Source organism: Betta splendens, chromosome 3, assembly GCF_900634795.4.
Source record: "Betta splendens chromosome 3, fBetSpl5.4, whole genome shotgun sequence".
Taxonomy (NCBI): domain Eukaryota; kingdom Metazoa; phylum Chordata; class Actinopteri; order Anabantiformes; family Osphronemidae; genus Betta; species Betta splendens.
This window is the reverse complement of record NC_040883.2, coordinates 6,884,874-6,909,167: the sequence shown is the minus strand read 5'-3', so window position 1 is coordinate 6,909,167 and position 24,294 is coordinate 6,884,874. Positions and strand designations below refer to the sequence as shown.

The window sequence follows — 24,294 nt, the reverse complement described above, 5'->3', positions numbered from 1 at the left end:
GGACTTGATTTCAACACTTACTGTAAAGTACTGTCGAACACAGTGAACCCATAAACTGAACACGCTGACTCTGATAAGAGAAGTGTGGCCCGCAAAAAATATCAGCAGCGAACCTTCAACCTTAACTAGGGTATGTGGTTCGTTTTGCGTTTCTAAAAGCTAACGTGAGAAACGAACACATCAAACCTGCGCGGGTCCACATCTGGAACACATCTGGACCTTTGCCAGAATTCCCTGTTGCGTTCGTCTGGCCCAACAACACACGGTGGCACCAGAGTTTCTGCTCCTGTCCACTGGTGGAGTGTGGAGAGTTTCATATCAACACAAATACAATCCTTCACACACGACCTGTTGCGTGTTTTACCTCACGGCTGCGGTGAAACCAAAACGAGCGAATGTTTAGTGAGCCTAAGCTGTGACGGCACGTGATGCGAGGACGCCTTCAGGCGGTTGTTTAGTTTTGTTTCATGTTGAACGGACAAAAAGACAAACCATTCAATTTGAGGGTAAACGATTTTCTGAATGTCTCGTGTGGACACGACTCAGTCCTTGTGCAGCTCCTGGTTTCCTGAGCGGCCGCTGGTCTGCAGGACCTCAGCAGACTCACTGTGTCGGAGCCTGGTCTCTTTGGGTGAGGAGCCTCTGGGCTTCCACGAAAGCAACACAATGCTGGTTTTCTTCTCGGATGCAGAATCGACCCCCGTCTTCATGCACACAGTGCCCTTCGCTTGCTACCGTGGCAGCAACACTGACTAAGCTGAAGGCTCTGAAATCCTAAAAGGGCTTTTAAAGAAGGAAACGCAAGCTGAGTGTTTGATATGTTGACACTGACGTCTGACTGGTTCAGTGGAACAGAACAGAAGAAGCCAAAAGCTGGATTTTTCCTCATTTAGCGTTCGCCTGCGTCTTCATGACAGGACTGGCTGCTTCAGCCGCTTCAACCTGCGGCCTCGCAGTCACAAGTCTCCTTCCTTCAGGCGAAAGCCCCAAAACACATCAGGGGAGAGTCTGCGACCACATGGCGGAGCGAGTCTAAACGCGCGCGCGCACGCGCTCGCGCTGGGAGGAGCCGCGGTTCCGCCGCCTCGACTTTGTCAGTTTCCTAAATATAGCGGAGAGGCTGTGAGCGTCCGCCGGAGCCGCAGCGATAACGTGTGCGTCTGGGCAGGAGCTGCGCGAGCACCGCGGGGTGAGTGGAGCCGTTCACAGCTGATGCTGTCGTTCACAGAGCCGTTAGCGGGTCTTCACAGCGGACGGACAGTAGGAAACACAGCAGACCGGATCCAGCTTACAGCACATTCGCGTCTGTTAGCTGTCAGTTGTGTGGTTGTGTGTCGTTGTATGTGAGGACAGTGTAACGTTTACTGTACATGTGCTGCGATAGCGCTTTAAAAACGTTTGCCTGTTTCTTCCTTCTAATGTTTGCGGACTTTTTCTTTCCGCCCTCTCTGAATTAAACTGGAAGTGAACTATTCATTGTTAAGAGTAAGATTATTAGGAGGGATGCGAGTATTTGCTGAAGTATCAAAATATAAATATACAGCGAACAAGCGTTAATTCTTTTGTAAATATGGGGAGGAAAATAAGAAAAACAACCTAATAAACACAACTTTTCTTTTCATGTTTTAAATAACTCCAAACCTCATGTTGCAACACTTACTAACATGTGTCTTGACTGAGTCTGATGTGATTCAGTGTCATGTTCGCATGACAGGTTTAGACTGTGAGCCTGCGGTTGAGTGTAGAGTGGAGGTATTTAGTTACTGTTTTACAACTGCCAATTAAATAAACAACACATTATGTGAATATAGCCAAAAACGAGAGGAATCGGAAGTGTGTAACTCTTTTTAAGATCTTACAGAGCATCTGTAGAGGAACGTGGTGTTTATGAATCTTATGCATTTGCTCCCAATAAGTTTTTTCCACTAGAGTGCAGGAAAAATAGTAACAATGAAGAAAGAGAAAAATGACGAGTAAGCCATTTGTTCACAAAGAGTGTTTTATATTATTTCAGAATAACAAACAAACAACAGTGATGCTAAAGTTGCCAACACGTCTGTTTGTTTGCTATTTGAAAGAATATTTGATTTATGGTATTTGTTATGACAGGACGAGACCATGAAGCTCATTCAGCTTTTTGTCTCAGGTCAAGATGAGTAAAGCTGTGATACAATATGACACGGACGTCTGTGGACAGAATCCCTGTCTAAATAACAGGCTTGTAACGGGTGTCAACCGCACATTATCACCCTGCATCACTCGGCAGATAATGTGAATTATGGCCGCGCAGAAAATGGCCGTGTGTGTGGCTCAGGTCTGTGTGATGGCGCGGCGTCCGCTCCCTGCGCGCTGTCTTCATATCTCGTTAGCAGAGCAGGCAGCGAGCGACGTCGCCTTCCATCGCGCTCCCTGTCCACAGTCCAACAGTGCGGCACCTGTTTGCCGGCTCCGCAGGCTTCAGCCCACAGGTAATCAGGCCACGGTTGCGCTGTCACCCTGTCGGACCGAGACCACAGGCACCCTGCCGTGCTGGATGAGATCGGCTATATACATATCCCAGCAACCTGTAATTAATGACTTCACAATATTAAAGCGTTAACATGGGATTTTTGTGAATATTTGGACCTGTACAGTTGACTTTCTAAATTCAGGCATACAGTACGCGAGCTACCGTCAGCAGTCCTGTCTCTTAATATTGGAAAACGTTTCACGTCTCACTCATCTGTGATTTTTCTACACCCTACTTAAATTGTGCTTAACTTCGAAAACGATTCGAGACGTTCAGTGAGGAAAGCGTTTGAATCACTGACCTGACAGCTCGTTGCCGCCTCCACCGTTCAGGTTGGCTCCTTTGTGTGGCTGCACGGCGTCCATGTTCCCCACGGGCATTTCCTTTTCCTCCTAGTTTCCCTAATGATAGAATATTTGGGGCCTTGTGGTAAACAGAAATAGCAACACTTCTGACGGACAGACGCCTCTTTTTGCATTACTTTGTAAAGAAACAGAGGCCTCACTGTGTGCGTGTTTTATTGAGGGGCTATTTTGGCGTTCTCTCTGACTGACTGACACAGTTTTTGCTTCGTGGTCAATTACATGACCTGCTTTAGCGCAGGCTTCTCCTGCGCGAACTAATGCATTTCTTATCCACTGTGATTAGCTGCAGCGACCGGCGACAGGCCTCACGGACTCCTCTGGATACTGTAACTGTCTGCGCTGCTGCAGCCTCCATCCACATGTGATTATGGAGCAGCACAGGCTCCTGGTGGTTCTGTCTGCTTCACTTAAACCTCTAAGTTCATTCTCCTCTTACACACGCAGACTCTTCTTTATTTCATGTTGGACTGGAAGCAGTCTGTGCTGTGTTCTTGAAAGAGGTAAAAAGAAATACCTTTCCCAACAGTTTAACGTTCTGAACCTCGGAACTAGAGAAAATGCTGTTGTACAATCGATCTAGAGAGTAATCTGGGACCAAAGGCCAAAGCCCCCCCCCCCCCCCCCCCCCCCCGCTCCTAGTCTATTGTAGTCGATCTTTCCAGCATCACCACCCCAGTAATCGGGCCTTCGTTGGTCCCTCCGAACAAGCCAAACCTCTGGCTACCTGCCGTCCCGGCCGCAGGGCCACACAACCTCACGTTTGAAGCTAAATGTGCCACAGAGGAGCTCGGAAATTACACTCAATAAATACAGAAATCAAATAAAACAATTTCCAAATATTAGTCTTGTAATCGTCTTTCCTGCAGTCGTATAAAACTGCCTCTGTTACTCAGGGTAAATAGGTTCCCCTCAGTCCTGCCAACCTAAACAGCAATGCTTGGACCAATGGCCCCTGGCTTGGCTTAATTAAGCTCGGTGTTGATCTGCGGCGACAGGGTCCAGACCAGCGAGTGGTTTGGGTCTGCTCAGAATCTCTACACGGTTCTTAATGGTGCCAACACTTCGTTAATGCCGCTCGTACACGAAGACCCACTCACTTGACACTGAGTGGACGTTTAGGTTGTACCGGGGACTTCCAGACAGTCTGTTCAACTTCGGACCCCACTCACACCTACAAAACTGACATATATAGATTTAGTGGCAGACGTCTTCCTGTGCGATGCACCGCTTTTAGTTATTTCTGCATTGATGTGAGGTTTGTACAGACCAAACACGTGTGGAGGAACTTAAAGAGGGACTGAAACTGAACTCTGCTTGTCTTGACTTGAAAAGGAGTCCTGTGTTTACCCATTAATGTCAAAGAGAGAGATAGTGTGTGTGTGTGTGTGTGTGTGTGTGTGTGTGTGTGTGTGTGTGTGTGTGTGTGTGTGTGTGTGTGTGTGTGTGTGTGTGTGTGTGTGACTGTAAGGGGGGAGTCAGGAGTGTGGGAGGGTGGGAGACTGCTGGGAGGGCCCTCAGGATAGCGACCTTAGATCTACTTCACATCTCTTCACAACATTAAAAGGAAGATATTACTTTGCTGAAAGCACAGAATTTCAATGAGAATAAGAACAAACAAGAATGTTAAAGAATTCATTATAATATCATTTAGCAGATCAAAGGCTTAGGCTGGAGCTGAAGTCTCTTCAGTGATGGAGTTAACCCATCTGTAGTGAGATTAATAGAGCAGGTCTATAGTCCATCGTTTTAGTGTACTGCACTGTATGTGTGGCTTTACTACGGTATTTGATTCCATGCTGTTTGTCTGCTGGTGTTATATGTTCATGCTGAAACAATAAGAAAACGATTTGTTACGTGGGCTAAGTCACTGCCTGAGGGGGGTCGTGTAAAACCTAGTTCACGTTTTTGTTTTAATGATGACCTTTGCTGTCACTCAGTGTAGAACCAGTTGTAGATAATCTGAACACCTTAAACCGCAGGTTTAAACCACTGTGTCTTTAATTGGTTCCATGGGCCCAAGGTGCTGTTGCTATGGAGAAGCACTTAGACAGGGGTGTTTCACAGTATTTCCTCACTCACCTATTAAACTAAATTGGAAGAATCTTTTTGCTGATCCCAACTCAAGAATGAAGGTCTTTGTCCTAATTTAGCAAATTATTGTGTTTTTATAAGAAGAAATACTTCTTAGTGTATCCCTACATTTTATAGGTATCGATGTGAAGGTTATGTTATATAAATATTTCATTAAATGTTAGAATTTCCATAATCAAAGTCAAAAAACACACGAATGAGCCAGGCTTTTTTAAACCCCATGGTGAAAAACAAAGAAAACAAACATACAGCATGCTGACACTCAGTATCTACCTATTAACACTTCTCTACGAGGAGACGAGAACGTGAACAGGAAGCCCCTTTTTACTGGACAGCTTGTGTTTCAATCAAAGGCATGACATCAGTGTCTCTGCGTTGAGACAGGAAAATATTATCCCCTGCCACTGTCATAAAAGCAACACAATAATGAAATGACATCACAGTGTGCCAGTAATTAAATGAACAGACCGCTGCCTCGGAGCTTTTACTGGCCGGGGGATGTCGTGAGCAGCAGTGCTGGAGAAGAGTTGGTCGAGAAATAAAAGTCTGATGTTACAAATTTGTTAAGTGCAAAAAAAAAATCAAACAACAAAATATCAATCAAAAATCAAACTAAATATTTTTTCTGATTTTGAGAGCATGTTGTACATTATTGTAGACCCGCCCTAACGCTGCTTTTTCTCTCAGTGACTCATGCTTAGTTACATGCTGACAATTGGATCCATGTATTCTGCCAGTGCTGCTCTGCTCCAATAAGTCACGTACAAGTTGAAGATGGACTTGACTGAGCTTTTTAGTTATGTCATTGCCCAGCCAGTATTTTGACTCGTTTAGCTGTTGTTGCTGTTGTTGTTGTTGTCGACGTGTGTATTAGCTCCTATTTATTCAAAGCGTATGCATTGTGCCAGAGCATCATTTGCATTAAACATGCTAATTACTTCGCCACTTCTTTTAAGTAGCTGTAACTCTGCCGCTTTTACATAAATTGTCATTTGCATTCGTTACATCAAAGGCGGCTCCGTATTCACAACTCGGCGTGTTGGGAGGGTCGTACTGTAAACAGGGAAGTGTTAAACACTTGAGCCAGTAAACAAGCCTGATCTTACTCCACCTCCTCCGGGGAGCAGATCCACCACACAGCCTGCCTGTTTACCATGAGTTTCCCCAAGAACTTTTACAAAAAGTCCATTTATGAAAACTTCAAAGAATGTCCAGGCTTGCTGAGGGGGAAGAAGGATCTTCTGTCAGTCCGCCTCATTATGCCTTGGGCAGGAGAGCGTCCCTCTCTCCCTCCTTCCTGATGGTGCCGATGCAAATAAGCTGCTGGAGGGAGAGGCGCGAGATTTAGCAAAAAAAAAAAAAAAACGGAAGTGGAGGAAGAGCAAAGCTGCAGGGAAGGTAAAGATGCGAATGAGGAACGCAATCTGTGTCATCAGTCCTTAACACATTCGCGAACAGTGATGAAATAGGCTTTCATCTTCTGGCGAATGGCCACGAGTCGCTCCATGCTGGTTTCCTCACCGGCAACCAGTACCGTCGCTATCCTGCTATGAATCGAAACAGTGTTCGCGCACAGTGGACGACACAGTGGCTTCTTCACTACTCCCACATAAGTGAAGGGTTATAGCACCTACAGTAGTAGCCCATGTTAGGTAGCTACAGCCTGAAGCCTCATTGATTCACAGTTGGACCGACTGGCGCAGAGGTCGCCGCGGGGGCAGTAGAATTAGAGATGAGCCCGTGGTCTTTAATGAGGAGGACTGATGAAAGGACTGCCAATTACTCTTTGCCTCCTTGTACTGAAAACAACCTGCTGCTTTTGTAAACCAGCGTGATTAACCTTCACCGGCTCTAACTGTGTTTGTTCCATATCGAACAAGGCTGTTAATTAGTGCTCGAAACGCTGGGACTGTCCCTTTGGCCTGCTGTTCTTACACATACCGCTGACCCGGTTTATTGGGGTTTATTGGGGTCAACAGGTCCGTGTTAGAGGCGCTCCGCTGTGTTTTTGTGCAGATTGGATGCTGAAATAAATACATGTGCTTGTAAGAGGTTATATAAAGAATGTGCAAAGTTAACGCCAACAATTAGTGAAAACTGCGTTTGAAAAGTGATGAGGAGCAATTAAAACCTGCGCAAAGCTTTAATCAGTGTCTTTTTCATTATACATGAATAAAAGCCATGATGATCACTTCCAAAAGGGCTGATTTCGACTGTCATGGTTGTTCCATCTGCTTCCTTGTATTACATATTTGTTTTGTATGGAGCCAAAAAAGATTTGATAGAACCAACTGCAGGAACCTAAACTTGAGGACGAAGCGTTTGGGCTCGATTTGACTCGATACCTTTTCTCTTTTCACCAAAAGAAAATTAAAACTTTCCCTGTGCATTGTTTCATCTTCATTTTTTAATGCTCCCGTACATTTTTTAAGCATTTGGATGTGGGTGGCAGCAGCTGGCAAGGGGGTTTCTTCTTACTCTCCCTCTGACTATCACATAGACAGGTCATGAAACAGGAAGTACTGCAGTTGTCAGAGCTGACAGGAAGTTGGCAGCGTGGAGGAGTTTTACTCAGTGTTTCCACTGTGTCCAGCCGTGCTGTCATTATTCTGTGGGCGATAAGTACTGCTCTGTTACTTGCAGTTGGACTTTTTCGAGTATGGGCTCATTACCTGCCAACATCATATTAATCAGAAAACCGATATTATTTTTTTTATTTTTTCTCTAACCTATATTATAATGATACTTACAAATGGTATTATGTTGTAAAAGGACAAGGGAGAAAAACACTTCACTGTAAGAAACTTAAAACCTGAAAAGTCTATTGTGTGCTTCCTCGTGGAAATACAGTAAGTGATGAATTGTTCTTCTCTTCATGAAATATTTGTGTCTTGCCATCAAATCATCCAGATTGTAGAAGTGTTTAAATCCTTGTGACCTTTAAATCCCCAAATATGCAAGGAGTCTTTGTCTGCTGTGCACCATGAACTGACTCGGCAGGTTGAGCTGGGATCTGGGCCGGCGCTGAGCTGGAAGCCTTAGAATGATAGCGTGCATCCACTTGAAAACTAATCCCCATTAACTTAAACGTTCAAAGACAAAAAGCAAAATCTGAAATATGAGATGGTTTATGCAATTTCAGCGGAGTAGTGAAACAATCATTCAAATGGGACAACACTCTATAGCAGACAAAAGAAATCTGAATAGATTTCATTTTATTTATTCTTCATTTAGCAGTAACTGGCACTCAATATTATTATATTTCCTCAAATACAGATGTCGGATGATATGAAACAAAGGTTGCTGATACAGTACATTTCCAATTGTGCATAAGGATGCATGTGTCCCGTCTCCCAGCGCTGTTCACTGGGGCTGCAGTGGGGGGGGGGGGGGGTGGTGACTGAGCCCTGGGCTCCACATGCTGCAGTAATCCAGAGAGGGTTAGGATAAAGCCTGGCTTTGCCACGCTCTCTGCCTCCTCCCAGATCCGAGGAGATTAGGAAAGAGCTAAGGAGCTCTGTGGAAGGCTGGACTCAGAAACACTGAGGCTGAGGAGAGACGCGGCAGGTACAGCAGCTAGTACAGGAGTTGACCAAGATCACTGGGCTGAACATTCACATTGCTGCACATGATGGGTCAATGCTATGGAACTGACTAGACACAGGTGTCTAGTGACTACATTTAATCGTACAGGTAGGTTGTTCTCTGTTAGTGTACTTGTTCTAGTATCGAGTTGTCAGCACATAGCGGCTGAAACTGAATCCTGTGACTTGAATAAGCGGTGGGAAATACGCCAACGCATGGGAATTTACAGACTTCAGGTTAAATAGGGAAAAGAGTGGAAAGGAAAACCTGGACATTCAAAATTCAAAACTCAAAATCAACACTTCCTGCTGAACACATGCTGAGATGACTGAATGCTACTAACGTTGAGCTGTTTCCATGTCTATCTTGGCCCTTTGTAGGCAAGCCATGCCAAGGTGATACGGGAGGAGCAGAATCCACATTGGGGACATGTGTTAAAGCTTTCCTGTCTATCTCTTGACAACCGGGAGCCCGCCGATATTCTTCTCCAGCTCCAGCGTTCCAAAATGGGGAGGAAGAAGATCCAGATCACCAGGATCGTAGACGAGAGGAACCGGCAGGTTCGTGTGTTCCTCATTCCTGCATATTTATGCTGTGGAAAACAAACTCTAACTGCAGTTTAGGAGTTTTCTGTTGCTGTCTGAGCCATGAATCATGCCAGGAGACTATACATAAGACTGAGGGTTTACGGCATCGGTTCCAAGACGTGATGATACAACATGAGCCCGATGGCAGCCTCGGTTCTAAATGGAGCTCTGTCGTTCTGTACAAGTGGCACATGTTATTTACATTTGAACATAAGAGCCCTGACAGGTCCAGCACCTTCAAGGAAGCTCCTGTGGATCCCCGCGTGAGGAGCTCCTGCAGATTCCTGCTGGCCTTTGAGCTTTCGAGAGCGCGGCGGTCACAGCTGGTGGCGAGGGCAGCAATTTGGGGTTAGCTGGGTCCGGACGGCACCCTGTCATTAGCAGGGCGGGTCAGAGCCGAGGACACACAGCGGCCTTCTCTCCTCGCCGTCTCCTCGCTCGGCCACACCACTGCCCACTGGAATCCCTCTCTGTCTGTCTCCTCTATATATATCACCCCCAACAGCACAACAAATACCAGCCTGTCTGGAAGGAAGGCACTGGGCTCTGGAAATAGGGATGTGGCTGGAAAATAAATATCTGGGCCGATGTTTATATTTGATGTTTGGTTGTGTTGGCTGAGGCGTTTTTAGCCGTTGGTTGTACATTATCAGTGGAGCCTGGTGTATATTTAGGTTCTTGTGCTATTTTAGGAAGTTGGTTCGTGTTCTTTCATCTGTCAGCTTCATCAAGTGTTTCTCGATGTTTCTAGTGAAAAAGAGGCATCTGTGACACAGCAGTTCTTCATCTTTTTAACGAGGAACCATGTAAAGTAATTTGTCGTTATCTTCTTTCACTTACTGTATATTTATTTGTCAAGTCATGGAAAAAAAGGCAGACTGTCTAATAATCATTGCCTGCTGCACCTTTGCAGTCATCGTGACAACAGTGACATCTACTTTACCAGTGTCATAGAATGTGGCTGCTTTTATTCACTGAGGGCTATGGTTTCCACTGTTTTATTGTTGAACAGCTTCAGCGTGGTTGAACCCTTTGATCCCTAACTGCGGCTCCAGTGTCTTCACTTCCTGTTTCCAGGAAGCTGTTTCTCGATGACTTGGTGACTTGAGTTTCTCCTGTCTGGTGTTCTGTGTTAAACAATATTATACTCCTCGGTCTCGGTCAGTCCCTGTGGATCCCTGGATAAAAGTCTCCAAGGAAGAAAGTGACCAGGTTCCAGGGCTTGTAACTACACTTTACCTGCTGCATGTCTTGCAACAAAGAGCTCAAAATCCAAAAGCTACAGACATTTACCAACAATATAATTGTAGCCCATATTCATATTTTCAGAATATATGCAGTTTATAAATAAGTATACTCCAGTATTTCAGTAGGCAGAAATGCAAGGTGCAACCAGATACTTTAGTTTTACATCAGACTCTGTTATTGTTCAGCTTTGACATACACGTCAAAGAAATCTTCAATGTACATGATATGAGTATGGTATGATATGAGTCAGGATCCCAGAAACTATGATGGAAGGAAGTCAAACCTTAAAGAACACGGCTGAATCACTCAAGGGAGTTAACTGCACACCAGGAAAGGGATGAGTGAGTTGGATGTGACACGTTGGCTGTGTGTGGGTTGGGTTTAGTGTCCTCTCCCAACAGTGCATTCTAGCCTTAGAAGGACAGTTTACAGTATGTTTTAAGAGCATTCTTATTTGGTGTCGGTATCCTTTTAGTTGTTGTTATTCGTTCCTACACTGAACACACCGTATGACTGAGAGCTTTTAATCATCATGATTAGGATTATTGAGGGAGGGGGGAATTACTCAGCCGCTTCCCACCCACATTTCCTGTCCACTCAATGAGAGGTATTCCAGTAGAAACACAGTTACAGGCTATTGCTACTCCTCATGGGGGAGTTCAGTTTCAGCACCTCCCTGACCCGGCCCCACCTCCTCCCTTCTTCTCTCATCCCTGCATGACAGGAACACACCTTGGATGTCTTCTCTTTGTCGCCCACGGCGATGAAGTTCAGACATGCACTGACCTTGCGTTTGGTGTTATTATTGATTATTGTTTATTGTAGGGCACCTTAATTGATAATGATGAATTGATAATTGATCATAATAATGTAATTATTATTACTTTTTTTGCTCTAAGGAATTAAGGCAAAAAAAATGTTGTGCATGCAATAGTTTTTTCCAAAATAATGTTCTAAACACAGACTGAGTTGTAGGAGTTGAGCTGTATCCACAGATCTACATACAGTAAAGTATATATGAAAGATATGGTCACTGATCCTTGGTTCCTGTCTTCATAGGTGACTTTCATGAAGAGGAAGTTTGGTCTGATGAAGAAGGCATATGAGCTAAGCGTGCTGTGTGACTGTGAAATCGCCCTCATCATTTTCAACAGCTCCAACAAACTCTTTCAGTACGCCAGCACAGACATGGATAAAGTGCTGCTGAAGTACACAGAGTACAATGAGCCGCACGAGAGCAGGACCAACGCTGACATCGTGGAGGTGAGTAGTGATATGGTGATGAGTTGAAGGTGTACATGTAAACAGCACAGTAGTTTGAAGGCCAGTGAAACAGCAACAGTATACAGTATATATTTTATATTTTCTAAGTGAGGAGTTCATATTTCCTCAAATAAATACCAAGAAAATACAAAAAACAAAAGGAAAGTAATAAAAAGAGGGAGAAGAGAGGATTGGCAACTGAATTCTTTAGTTCTTTAACATTTGTTCTGGAAAGTAAAACGCTGCTACAGAAGCATCCTTTTAAAGGATTAAGGGAGGAAAATGACTGGAGATGAGTTCCTAGAAAGCGTAATTCCAGAGGACCCGTCCAGCTGTTCCAGCGTTCTGTCTTTGTCGAAAATGGTGTAGGAATTTTTGTGTCACACCTAAATATTCAACCTGCAGCTCTGCAGTGAAAGGAGAGGCTTAAAACGGTCAGCGGCCATGACTCATCACTGTGTGTCCTGAGTAGTTCTCAGTATGAGTGATATCTTGGCCAGTGGGGTGGTGTCCTTTCATGCTGACTTATACTCTACATGGGTTTAGTGGCGTCTTGCATCGTCATGGCTGCCGTGATGCAACAGTGGCAGCATCACGGCAGCCATGACGATGCAAGAGTCCCTTAGCAAAGCCGTCCTGCCGTCCTGCTGCTGCCATCAAAAATGAATGGTCACCGTGACTCAAGCGTCGGCTCAGACTTCGGCTGTGTGTTTGCCCTGAAAGCCTGAATCAACGGCTACACACACACACACACACACACACACACACACACACACACACACACACACTGCACAGTACAGTATGTGCAGCGCCGTAGCGTAAGTGCAAACGGGTTGAGCAGCTGAACTTCCCAAACTTTGTTTATGTTTATTGAGTCCTTCCTCTTCCTCAGCAAAAGAGAAGTTCGGAGTTCAGGCAGTCCAGCTGGTTTCTTTCCTCATTCTGTGAACGATTTTTACTGGAATCACAGAATTCCCCTTCTTATTTCAAAGGAACTAGAATGTATGAGAACTTCAAATTAACTGTCAAACAGACAGGGATGAACAGGTAGCTGCTTGTTAAGACCGTTATGACCACCACTGGTGAAGAGGTCTCAGTAACACTAAAGGTAGAGGTTGTTAATATGGATCACTGATTTTGCCCATAATCAGTCTAAACAGCGTAATGGAGTCTGTGCTCCGACTGTGGACCACAGGCAGACACCTGTGTCGGCTCTGTGAGCCATTAGCCAGGTTCGATTTGCCTGCTTCAAGCCCTAATTTGCTTTCGCCCGCAAATGTCGCGCAAACAGGCGCGCTAGTTAAAACAAAGCCTGGAGAGTGAAAGGTTGCTCCTTTACATATTGGTCCGTCCATTTGCGACATCTAAGCCTGGAATTTGCCTATGTGTGAAGAAACGCCGCCGCGGCTGCAACAGACTTTCCAAAGCTTCTTTGGAATCATTGTCATTGTTTGATGGAAATGATGTTTGCTGATGATTATCTGTCTAAAACACACACACACACACACACACACACACACACACACACACACACACACACACACACACACACACACACACACACACACACACACACACACACACACACACGGTGTCCTTGGTCAAACACAGGTCATATGTGCATGTGAGCACGACCACATGCAGCTCACACATCATGAGAAAGCAAATATGAAAAATATGTTTTAAGAGACGCGCTTCCAGTCAGGTTGTGTCCAGCTTCCATAGCTGTAGAACAACAGATAACAGATATACTGATTTACAGTATGAACCTAAAAATGAAGGCAGAACCAATCTTTTTAACGGTCTGCCAGGTGAAACCGCTTCAGAGTCCAGCTGATCCCACTGACAGATTACTTTTGTCATAGTAATGAGACAGGTTTGCGTGCAGCGGGGCTTGAATTTCAGCAACAACAGAGCAGCTGTCCGAGGTATGCGGGGCAGTGCCTGCTGCCAGCGGGGCGCGGAGATGAATGAAAGCCATAACAGAAGGTGAAAACTGTAACGCGCCGAAACCCGAGTCTGCGGTCGGATTGGTTAAAGTCTGCGCGACAGGAAACCTCGTAACAACGTCTGCCCGCGTGCGGACGGGCGCGTGCGTGGGCGCGGGCTGAGCCGGCGAGAGCCAGAGACGTGTGGAATCACGGAGCCGCCACCTGTTCTCCCGCCCTGTTGTTCGCCAGCGCACGGAGGAAGCTTGACTCCGTTGAGCGGCGCCCTCGCGCTAAGACGCTTAGCTCTGCAGATCGCTCGCTGTGGTGGCGGCGGTCCAGATGCCCTCAGTGATCCACCAAAGCCGCCTTTGACATTCGAGATGATAAGGAAACACACACTCTCAGATCCACCGTCACACACGCAGACTTAAGTGCCTCAACATGATGTTGCCGTGGAGCTCGATTTAGCCCTGGGGGTCTTAGACCAAATTCCACTAGACCCTCCTCTTATGATCCACCGTGTCCCTCGTTCCCCTTAGACTGCACTCTAATGGTAAAGTTGGCCCTCAGACAATCTCTTCCATTCTCTAAGGACGACTGTTTCTCTTTTAGTTCCAGGGCTTCATCCCTTCAGGAAGACTGAGAATCTGGCTTTTGTTGAATATTGTCACACATAATTAATAAAAAAATGTTGCTGTGTCAGCACAGTGCATTTGCTGATTAGTCTTATTTTCCATCACATGGGGGCAAATAAAGGTCATAGCTGTCAGAGTTCGACTCCTTTATTAGACATTAGCATCAGCTTCTATCACTTGGCCTTTTTTACTTCAGGGTTCTGGTCATACAGTATAAAACATAAACTGTGGAGCTTTACTGTGGCAGAAAGCTATTGCAATGAATGAGAGGTGAATGTTAATCAGTGCAACCTAATCAGTGAACGTGCACTTGAAATCTGAGGGATGGCTGAAAGGAATGCTGTTACTTCCAAACCTTTCTTGCAGCTGAGAGAACTAGAGGATTGATGAAAGTGATGAGTTTTACCAGAACTACGGTTCGACCCGTGAGTTCTGTTCGGATCCTGCTCTGAACCCACAGTGTGCAGATCCTTTGGAGCTGTACAGCTGAATGTTCACTAGACTGTGGAGACAATCAGCCATTGAAGTGAGCAGGAACTGAGCGTGTGACTTCTTAAGTGGCCGCCAGCTGTTAAAGTGGACTTTTGGGCCTGTGGTGAAAATAGACTTGCTAGTGTGGGTTCAAAGCCTTTAATAACTGCCAGCGTCTGGGAATGCGAGGGGACGCGTAGTGGACAGACAGCGTGCCGGCCGTCAGTCCGTCCTTTCCACGCTATGACGTGCAGCGCAATGAGGAGCAGAGATGAGCTAATGGCTACGTGAGCGGTGATGTCATCCAGCGTCACATGACGCTCGTACTGTATGATTTAATAATAACTCCATCTCCACCAGGGTCCACCTCATATCATTTATCAACACTATCTTTCAAAAGAGCGGTATCAGCCAAAAGCTATGTGACAGGTGCTGATAGGTTTATAATCATGCAATATTTATGGTCGTGTGTATGTTGTATATTGTTGCCATGGCAATGTGGTCTTCATGAAGAGGATTTCAGTGTGACAATGTGAGTCAAGACATATTTGATTTGTTCACTTTTCCTCTAAACCTCTGGGGTTTGAGGTTTCACATAGATGTAGTAGTTAGTGATACATTAAGACACATGGAACCAGAGGTGATGTTCGATACGATCCTCCACTGACAGAAGAGTTGGTGCGTTGAATCTCACTTGATGTTGTTTTTACTGTGAAGCTGAGGGATGTTTAACCACTAACAGTCAAATCCATCCAAATAAAAAAACCTGACTTACTCTAATTTAAATGGCTTGGAAATAAATGAATTGAGCTCCCGTTCAATCAGTAAATGTAAAAAAGAACACTAAAGCAGAAACAGCTGGTAAAACATCTCGAGGTGCCCTTGGAAACATTTCCCCATGAAAATAAATAATGTGTAAGTGTCCAGATTCAAGCAGCTTTTTACAATGTTTGTGAAATGATTAACGCTTTAAAGCCACTTCGCTTCCATCCACACTGGTTTAAGAGTCAGACCTGGAGTAATGTAGATGCTGTCTGTGTGGCCTGGGATCTGTGCTCTTCCATCCGCTCTGGAATCGCTCTGGTTTCTAGTCCGTCAGCGCTCGGTCGTCCCTCATGGAATAGATAGGGAGCAACTATACACATGCTACGTTCTGCTAGAGCTCAGCATGTGACATGGAGAAATGTTAACCCTTCTATAGCTGCTAGTCGTTGCTTTGAGGCCGCGGTGTGATCTACCAAAGGCCTGATAAAGTGCTTGTAGCTTCACTTTGCTGTGTCTGAGCCCACCGTGTGTTTATTTCACTCGCAGGCCCTGAACAAGAAGGAGCACAGAGGGTGTGACAGCCCCGAAGCTGAGTCCTCCTACGTCCTCACCCCCAGCACCGAGGAGAAGTACAAGAAGATCAATGAGGAATTCGACAACATGATGAAGAGTCATAAAATTGTAACCAGGCATTTTAGTTTCCTCTCAGATTGTGTCATGTTTAGTTCATCCATGGGAAGATGCCAACATTGGAGTTTATTTAGTTTGTTTCAGCTTCTCTGGGTTTCACACTGGTCCGATTCCATGTATTAGGGTTCTGTCATTGTGCCACTGACAAAATGTTCTTTTTTGTAACTTCCTTCCACATTTTCATGGCTGAGTCATATTCACCGGTCTTAGCAGCGGGGACTTACCCAGACTACACCCAGTGAAAGGGAAACGCACATAGTCCACATGCACATGTACTGTAGTGCTCTGGCGTGAGGTCTGTGTTAACATGCGTCTGTGTGTGTGTGTGTGTGTGTGTGTGTGTGTGTGTGTGTGTGTGTGTGTGTGTGTGTGTCTCTGTCTGTCTGTCTGTCTGTCATACCAGTCCACAGGCCTTCCTCAGCAGAACTTCATGCATGTGGCACAAAGCAGCATGACCTACAGCCCTGGAGGAGGAGGGGGAGGAGGAGGAGGAGGAGCGACCTCCCAGGCACTCGCTGCAGCCACAGCAGCTCTGACTGAAAGTGGAATCCTCTCGTCCCAACACTCACACCTCCACCGAAGCATAAACGCTCCACAAAGACCTCACAGCACTGGAAACGCAGGTGTGTGAAGATTTGACTCTGCATTATACTCTACTTCTATGTTTCTATGAAAGTTCCACAACAATAGGTTGCGTTTATGTGTCTGTGTCTTTCAGGCGCCCTGCAAGCTGGCTCTGATCTCGGCCTGCAAAATGGATCTGCACCAGTTGGTGTGTATCATACTGGAGTCTTACAAACACACAAACAAAAAACACGATCCACATTTATTGTGACAGGAGGGCGACAGGAGCTCCTGGTAGCATTCAGGCCGCCTTCACTGTTTCTCAATCACTTCAGCTCTTTGAAAGGTGGACTGCTTGGACAATCAAAGCCCCGAACCGTTACCCAGACCTTTCCTGTTAAAATGTCTCCTACCGTGTCACTAGTTTTAATGTTCCATGACTATGTACGACTTTTTCTTTTCACTTTTTCATGTTATTTTAATTCAAATCGTTCAAAAATCGTTCTATAGGGACATTATTAAGCCTTACGTTTTGTCCAGCGGCATCAAACATACCTCAGCATTTCTACTATTACTGATGGAGGTTTGCTCCATTTATAGCAATGTTTGTTGGAGTCGGGCTTATTAAGCCGACGTTCCTAAAATGAGTCACTGAAAATGTTCAGCAACTCCGGTGTTCCGTGCTCTTCTCAGTTTCCGATCCAGTCAGGCAAAGCGAGTGATGTATGACCACAGTTACATTTCATTCTTTAGTTATTTCAATTTGTCTCTGAAAAGATGAAAAATGATTCTGCAAATCAAACATGAGCATTCTTTAGTTTCTCGGAGGCTGTTGGAAATCTCATCAAGGGGAGGTCTGCTCTGAGGAGCTCTGCCAGCTGTATTTGTCTTCAATGTCCTCCTCGCAGACTTATCCTCTCTGTCATCTTCGTGCTCTCCCTCCCAGAACAGCAGGTCTCACATGAACACAGCTATTATGTAATGTCAAGAGCAAGGAATGGTCAATTATTCATCATTATCTCTTGTATAATATATAACTGTACTTTCTCCATTTTCCATTCAGAACTTGGTGCAGGACAGGTTACATCTGTCACACAAGGCTCTATCTCACGCCACGTGTCCATTCACTGTGCTTTTTGTCACCTTGTCTCTTTGCTCCTCTTCTTAGTGAATGGCTTTGTGGCTTCACCTGGTGGGAGCAGTTTGGGGAAGATTTTACCCCCCAAATCTCCTCCTCTTCCACATCCCGGTAACTGCGTCGTCCCCAACAGCCGCAAAAACGACCTGCGAGTTGTCGTCCCCCAGTCCAAGGGAATGATGCAAACCCTGGTAAGTGTGTGTGTGTGTGTGTGTGTGTGTGTGTGTGTGTGTGTGTGTGTGTGTGTGTGTGTGTGTGTGTGTGTGTGTGTGTGTGTGTGTGTGTGTGTGTGTGTGTGTGTGTGTGTCACTTCTCAGCCTGAATTTTATTAGGAAACACCAAAGAACTTGATGTTTTCCGTTGCTGGACGCAGACAGACTAGGTGATGACGTAGATTACCACCGTGGGTCAGCAACCTTTCAGAGCTGTTGCTTTGACACCATCTGGACGAGCGGCTGCCGGGTTTGGGAAATAAAAGAACGTGTTAATGGGAAACAATCTCTCCTTTGTGGACTGAAAAGCTCATCAGTAATGTTTGGATTTCTAAATAGCTTCCGTTTTCTGTTCTTCACCACACCAGCATGTGACTTCACAAACACAAGGCAGTCTGTAAAGTAACTGTATGGTTGTGACAGTATGACATAATGTAGTTCACAGGGACCTTAAAGTTGTGACTCAAACATGACAAAGCTGCAGAAACAGGTTTCTGATGTGTTGGGAATTTGATTTCATGGCCCGTTTCTTGCTCACCTAAATCTGTAACTAAAACTGAGCTGTGAAAGGTTTTCTGATCTGTTTGGCACAAACATCTGAAATGTACATTAAACACAATTTATCTAAGAAGAGTCGACCTCATGAAACAGTATGTCAAGAGCAAAGGTGAAGAAAAAGATGTTGCAATAGCAACTGACGCAACAGAATTGAATTCTAGTGGTCCTAACTCCCACAAGCTATTTTATAGCTCTCAGGCAAGTTCTCGTCAGTATCTAGAGTACAAACAGCTGTTTACAGCAAAGGCAAATAGGAAACCAAACAAAATCAGCCCCAGACAGTCTGAAGGCTCTGCTGAACTGGGATCTCCTCCACCTTCGGTTTAGCAGCTGTGTTCCCTTATTGAAGTTACTGATTTACCCTCAACTCCCTTACTGTTGTCCTTTCCTCCCACATCATGCTCCAACATGATGTAATGAGCGGCAAACAATGGATGCAAACACATTTTTCCTTTGCTGGTGATGACCGGCTGGCTGAGGGATCAAGGGGAATTTTATTTTGCAGCCATCCATCAGCAATAACAAGGCACGTTTCTAGTTACCAGGTCAAATGTGTTTGGGAGTACCTTCGGTGTTGAAAATAATATTGTGGTGGACGCTTGCAGTGTCTATACTGATTATTACTGGGAATGTGGGAGAACGTTTGATGTAATGGAAGGTTTGAAAGTCTTATTAAAAAGAGAGAAAGATTAATGTGGAGAAACCGTAAACGATCAAACAGCTTTTCATCCCACATGTGGATCGCGTGTTTCTTCGTTATCACTGTTTCTCCGCATCTTGGGGTTCATGGTGAACACGGTGTTTACAGTCAGCCGTCGTCAGCTTTGTGAAGTGTGCGTTTAAGCGTTGGCTCTATCAGCGCAGCCGGGCCGCGTTTAGAGTAGTTACTGTAGAAGATGAGCGGTGCTCAGATTGCGATCTGTGCGATCAGACTCGTACTTTTTTCTGCTCGCCACAGTATAAGATGCTGAATTGTGGTCAGCGTGATTGCCACTCCTTTGTGTGATCATTCTGAAACCGCCTTTCACTTCCTTCTCTCTGTCAGTGGGTACCTGAAAATCGTGTGCAGGACTGTGAGAGAAGTGCATTCGGTGCTCTTCATGAACAAGCGAATCACTGTGTTTGTGTTACGTGTGTCGGTTGTAACAGCGCATGAATTATCCAGTGCACACTTACAAGGATGCCACAGATACCGACATGAGCAGCAGGGGAAGGAAGCCCGATGCTCGCTTCAAGGGGCCACTCAAGGTTGGCTTTGATAATGTGCTCTCGGTGTGTGTTTTACGTGCGAGTGTGTGTGTGGGTTTCACGGGGAATGACCTCATCCGCGGTGATGTCATCGCTGACATGATCGGGCTGAAATGACAACAGCTGAGAACGACGACGAGGAGCTCGTAATAGCTCTTAGTAGTAGTATTTGCCAGTAGGTTTACGAGGTGGACCCAGCGTAAAGCGCGTGTTCCCACAGTAACTTCGTCTGAGGCAGTGGCTGCTCAAGAGTCAACGGCCTTGGTTTGTTGAGTCACTGAAAAACATTCCATCAAGTATTTAGCACTCAAAGTAGATTAGAAAACTGATTATTTACGATGATGATGATGATTATTATTATTATTGGTTATTAGACTAGAAAAATGATCTGTGGAAATATTGTCTGTTAGTATGTAAAACATATACTGTAGTGGCAGGACATGTCAGATTACAGTGCAGGAATTCAGAGGTCTTCTGTTGAAAGACTCCGGGCTTCGGAAAATGACTGTATACTGACATCATGTGGTCAAAATTGTATCACAACTGAATAAGAATGAGAAATAGAAGAGTTTATTGTCATTATACAGTACATATATATGAGGATAGTTTTGGGTTGGAGTACTCGGCCTAATCGTTAAAACAAGGTCAGGAAATAAAAACAGTAGCAACAGAATGAAGAAGTAAAAACAGTAGCCTATTTACCAGAGCTGTAAGTGTTTATGCCAACAGTCCAGGGAAAAAAACTAAGCTTTGCACAAAGAGAATGCACTGAATGCCAGGTGAGTTTACTGCGAGTGAATAACCCTGATTCTTCTTGTTCTACAGAGCAGTCAGAGGCTGAGCAGCAGCAGCAGTCAGTCTAACCAGCCTCTGAGCACCCCGGGGGTCTCCATCAACACGCCCAGCTTGCCTCATCAGACTCTGGTCTACTCTGGCATCAGCACTCCCTACAACAATGGTACCTATTAGTATTGATGCAGTGCTGCAGTGAGGACTAGTTGGCTCACAGTTGATCTGTTACAGTACATTAATAATTCTCTCGGTTTATGAGTCTCGTGTTCAGCTCACCTTGATGTTCTGTCTTTGTCAGATTACTCCTTGAACAGTGCAGAACTGTCAGGCTTCGGCTCCCATGCTGATCTGTCTCTGGGCTCCATGGCAGCATGGCAGCACCACCAGCTGGGCTCACTGGGGTAACTGCTTGAAACAGCTCACTTTTCTCTTTTCATGATGACTCGTTTCACCCTGGTCTAAAATGTTTGAGCCTATTTCACTTTGTGTAGTGAAGTAGGAGTAAAACTCAACTGGAAAAACTCGCGCCGTCATGTATAAACTTGCGCTGGTTATGCCCCACATTCCACAACAGGGCAGGTTTGAGTTTTAGGCAAACAGAGAAATTCACTGTCCTGCCACTAGGTGGTGCATTTCCTCCAAGCCGCGACTTTAATAACCCTCTACCACTGTCTCCATAGGACCGCTAGCTCCCATCTCTCCAATCACAACGTCAGCATCAAAGCCGAGCCGATCTCCCCACCCCGCAACCATCGCAGTCAGTCAGGCTACATGAGTCAGGCTCACGCCCCCCCTCACCCCCTCTCCTCATCCAACCTGGCAGACATAGGCATGTCTCCTGCAGACAGCGTGAGCTCCTCGTGCAGCTCCCACGAGGGCGGCAGCGACCGGGACGAGCAGCAGCGGCAGGACTTCCTCCTGCTGCCTCTGAGTCGAGCCGAGGGCAGAGAGAGCCCGACGGTGAAACGGATGCGAATGGACAGCTGGGTGACCTAAATCTTGCACAACACCAGGGAAATCAGAGACAGTTTTATGCAACTCAGCAGAGAATTTTGTAGACGTGTTCTGTTAGGTTTCATTGAGTTATGGTTGTGATTGCTGTTGATCAAGTATTTGAAAAGGGCTGATCAACTTTACCTGTGACAAACTTCTTGTCGATGTTGTACTCAGTGGTACTGTTATTGGTACATTTAACATACTGCAATAAGTCGTCAATTTGAAGTGTAAATCAGCCACATACTGATATCAAGGGTCCAACTCTAATATAATCTTTGGTTCCTCATCCAGTGGGCTGCACTAATGTGCACAGGGTAGTGTGACTTTAGTGTTCCAGCCGCTTCATTTGATCTTCTCAGGGTTTACAACAATGAACGAATCCAACATGAAAAAGCAATATTCCTTCCATACTGTATCATCAACCCTTGCACTCCTTCCTACAAAAGCACTTATTTATATCAGCCAAAGCAGTATGCTGTTCATTTTAGGTTGTGTGTGTTTGTTTTGCACAGGTCTAGAAAATATTTCATTCATATTTCAAAATAAAAGCCATAGGCACTTGTTCTGTAAGTACCACGAATGATGCTCTTATTGTTTTGTATATACTGTAGTATCTTTAATATAAATATAAATATATATCACTTTTTGCTGTAACTGTAAACTATTCTGTCTGTTGTATGAGTAGGACACCTCCACCGAAATCTGGCATATGTTTATTTTTATGGATGATTTCCAGACTTGCGAGGTGTCTGCTGTATAGTACAAATCTATTTTGTGAAAGACGACATACAGTACTACACTCTTGTAAACAGGTCTGTAAACACATGAAATATTTAGTACGCTGCACTCTAGACAACCACTTTTCTAGCTAAAACTTTAGGCTTTAAAACTGTTAATTCAAATAGAAAAGCTGTCATGTGATCTTGGGGCCAAATTTGGCCGAACAAATAAGACGAACAATGAAATTACTCATCAAGTGACAAAGTTTGCACCAATATTTACGGTTGTGTGTTCACACTGTATGTGAGGTTATTTTCTTTGTTCTGGATATTTTTTAACTATAAATGTTACACTAGCTACAGCAACTAGTGTTAGCGCACCACACACGCAGCAAGAGGCTTCTCTGATGGGAACTGCTGCTGTTTTACAGTAAAGGGTGGTCACACAATCATATATTGATTTGACTTATTTATTTTTGTTTCTTGCATTTTGTCTGGAGTTAGTTCACGAATAAAAACGATTCATGTCTATTCCTTTTGAAAACGTCACTGCTTTAAAGCATTTGACTAAAACCTTAGCGCTATACTGTCAATTTTGGAGAAGGTAATTTACTGAATGACTGTGACACTGAGAAGTAAGTGATTAAGAGCGAGAAAACAGGACATGTGGTTTATAACAAGCCAGCGTTTGTGGTGAAGCGTGCAAAGCTGCAGGGGTAACCACAGTGACGCCATTGAGCCTGTAGCTTGAGTGGGAAATTAACGGTCACAAAGAAAGACAGAACACAGACCTGAGAAGAGGCTTCGTGAAGAGCGCTATTTCGCGTTAAGGCCTCTTGATTCCTGCATGTTCACATTACGGCTGCAGGTGAAGTCATGGTGCTTGATTAATGGGAAATGCAAGGATGAGATGAAGGAGAAAAATGCAGAAACAGTTAGACTGTCTAAACACAGGAAAACCCAGTGTAGACGATAGTATCAGAATGCACAGCAATGGAATGTTATGCTCATTAGCCTATAATAGCCAGGAACTAAAGCGCTTCAGTGAGGACATCTGCATGAAACACATCTGCTTGTAATGTGCTTGTTATGTAATGGGAACTGGAACTTATTAATTCCTGTAACTCGTGAAGTTGAGCTACAGATGAGGTGGAGGAAGTTGGGCATTGAGAACAGAGAGGTGTTCGACGTGAGAGGTGTAATGTGTAACACGTCTAACTGCCAGCCGGTGTTACATATGTGACTTGTGAACAACGATGTGTTCTGTGGAAAAGGGGGTTTAAGTAGTAGTTTTGTTCTGAAACAGATCATTTTCGAAAAAAAAAACTTTTTCCAAAGAACCAAGCTTAGTATTAAGTTGCAATGTTTAATATTAATAAAAAAAAAATTATTAAAATAAAAGTCAAATAATAATCCTTAGGTGTTTACCATTATTTTTAACTTACGCTTCAAACCACAGCAATTGATCATTATTGTATGAAACACTGCTTCTAAGAAATGCAAACAAGTCTATAAAAAATAAGAACGTTCTTTTTTGTTAATATCAACAAGTGGATGGTGTCTAAGCAAACAATATATCTAGGACACACTTGCATTGCACTGCCGGCTCCTAGTTCGTGGAGGATTATCTTGCAGCACACGCTTGCATGTGCAACAGGTAGATGCCAATACTGCGACTGCAACAGGGTTGTACTGACCACAAAACATTGTTTTCCCTAATCTGAGTCACAAGTTGTTTGCATATATTTATAGCATATATTTATTAGAGAATGACAAACTGAAGACAAGGTGAAAAGTTAGAGGTGATAATTGCAGTTACAGTAGTTTACAGTACTGTAAAATATCAAATATATAACTTTGACTTGTATTCTCTAGACAAAAACTTGCACTTTTTAATTACAGTAAGTTTGTACTGAACACCTGACAA

The 24,294-nt window shown here is 44.6% G+C and overlaps 1 protein-coding gene and 1 long non-coding RNA gene across 4 annotated transcripts; one reads left to right on the top strand and one right to left on the bottom strand.

Moving 5' to 3' along the window:
• Window positions 1–1,029: 1,029 nt before the first annotated feature.
• On the top strand, window positions 1,030–22,898 carry LOC114852536 (myocyte-specific enhancer factor 2A-like). Of its 3 annotated transcripts, none has more exons than XM_029145022.3 (10): window positions 1,030–1,189; window positions 8,931–9,110; window positions 11,445–11,648; window positions 15,997–16,131; window positions 16,544–16,763; window positions 16,859–16,912; window positions 17,873–18,033; window positions 20,686–20,818; window positions 20,951–21,053; window positions 21,333–22,898. In XM_029145022.3, exons 2-10 carry the CDS (start codon window positions 9,057–9,059, stop codon window positions 21,646–21,648), a joined length of 1,380 nt encoding a protein of 459 aa, XP_029000855.1. In that variant the 5' UTR covers window positions 1,030–1,189; window positions 8,931–9,056; the 3' UTR covers window positions 21,649–22,898. The 3 variants fall into 3 exon arrangements, with proteins under 3 accessions (XP_029000855.1, XP_029000856.1, XP_055363387.1); XM_029145023.3 differs by lacking the exon at window positions 1,030–1,189 and adding an exon at window positions 8,477–8,629; XM_055507412.1 differs by lacking the exon at window positions 1,030–1,189 and adding an exon at window positions 8,638–8,658.
• LOC129603887 (uncharacterized) lies at window positions 20,409–21,068 on the bottom strand. Its single transcript, XR_008694207.1, has 2 exons — window positions 20,929–21,068; window positions 20,409–20,807 (listed from the first exon to the last, which is right to left on the bottom strand). It is a non-coding gene; the product is annotated as an uncharacterized LOC129603887 (long non-coding RNA).
• Window positions 22,899–24,294: the final 1,396 nt, after the last annotated feature.

Bases quoted from the DNA above. Each gene is read 5' to 3' on its own strand.
- LOC114852536 (XM_029145022.3), top strand. From the start codon at position 9,057: ATGGGGAGGAAGAAGATCCAGATCACCAGGATCGTAGACGAGAGGAAC. The intron at 9,111-11,444 runs GTTCGTGTGTTC...CTGTCTTCATAG, and splicing joins TAGACGAGAGGAACCGGCAG to GTGACTTTCATGAAGAGGAA. The intron at 16,132-16,543 runs GTAACCAGGCAT...CTGTCATACCAG, and splicing joins TGATGAAGAGTCATAAAATT to TCCACAGGCCTTCCTCAGCA.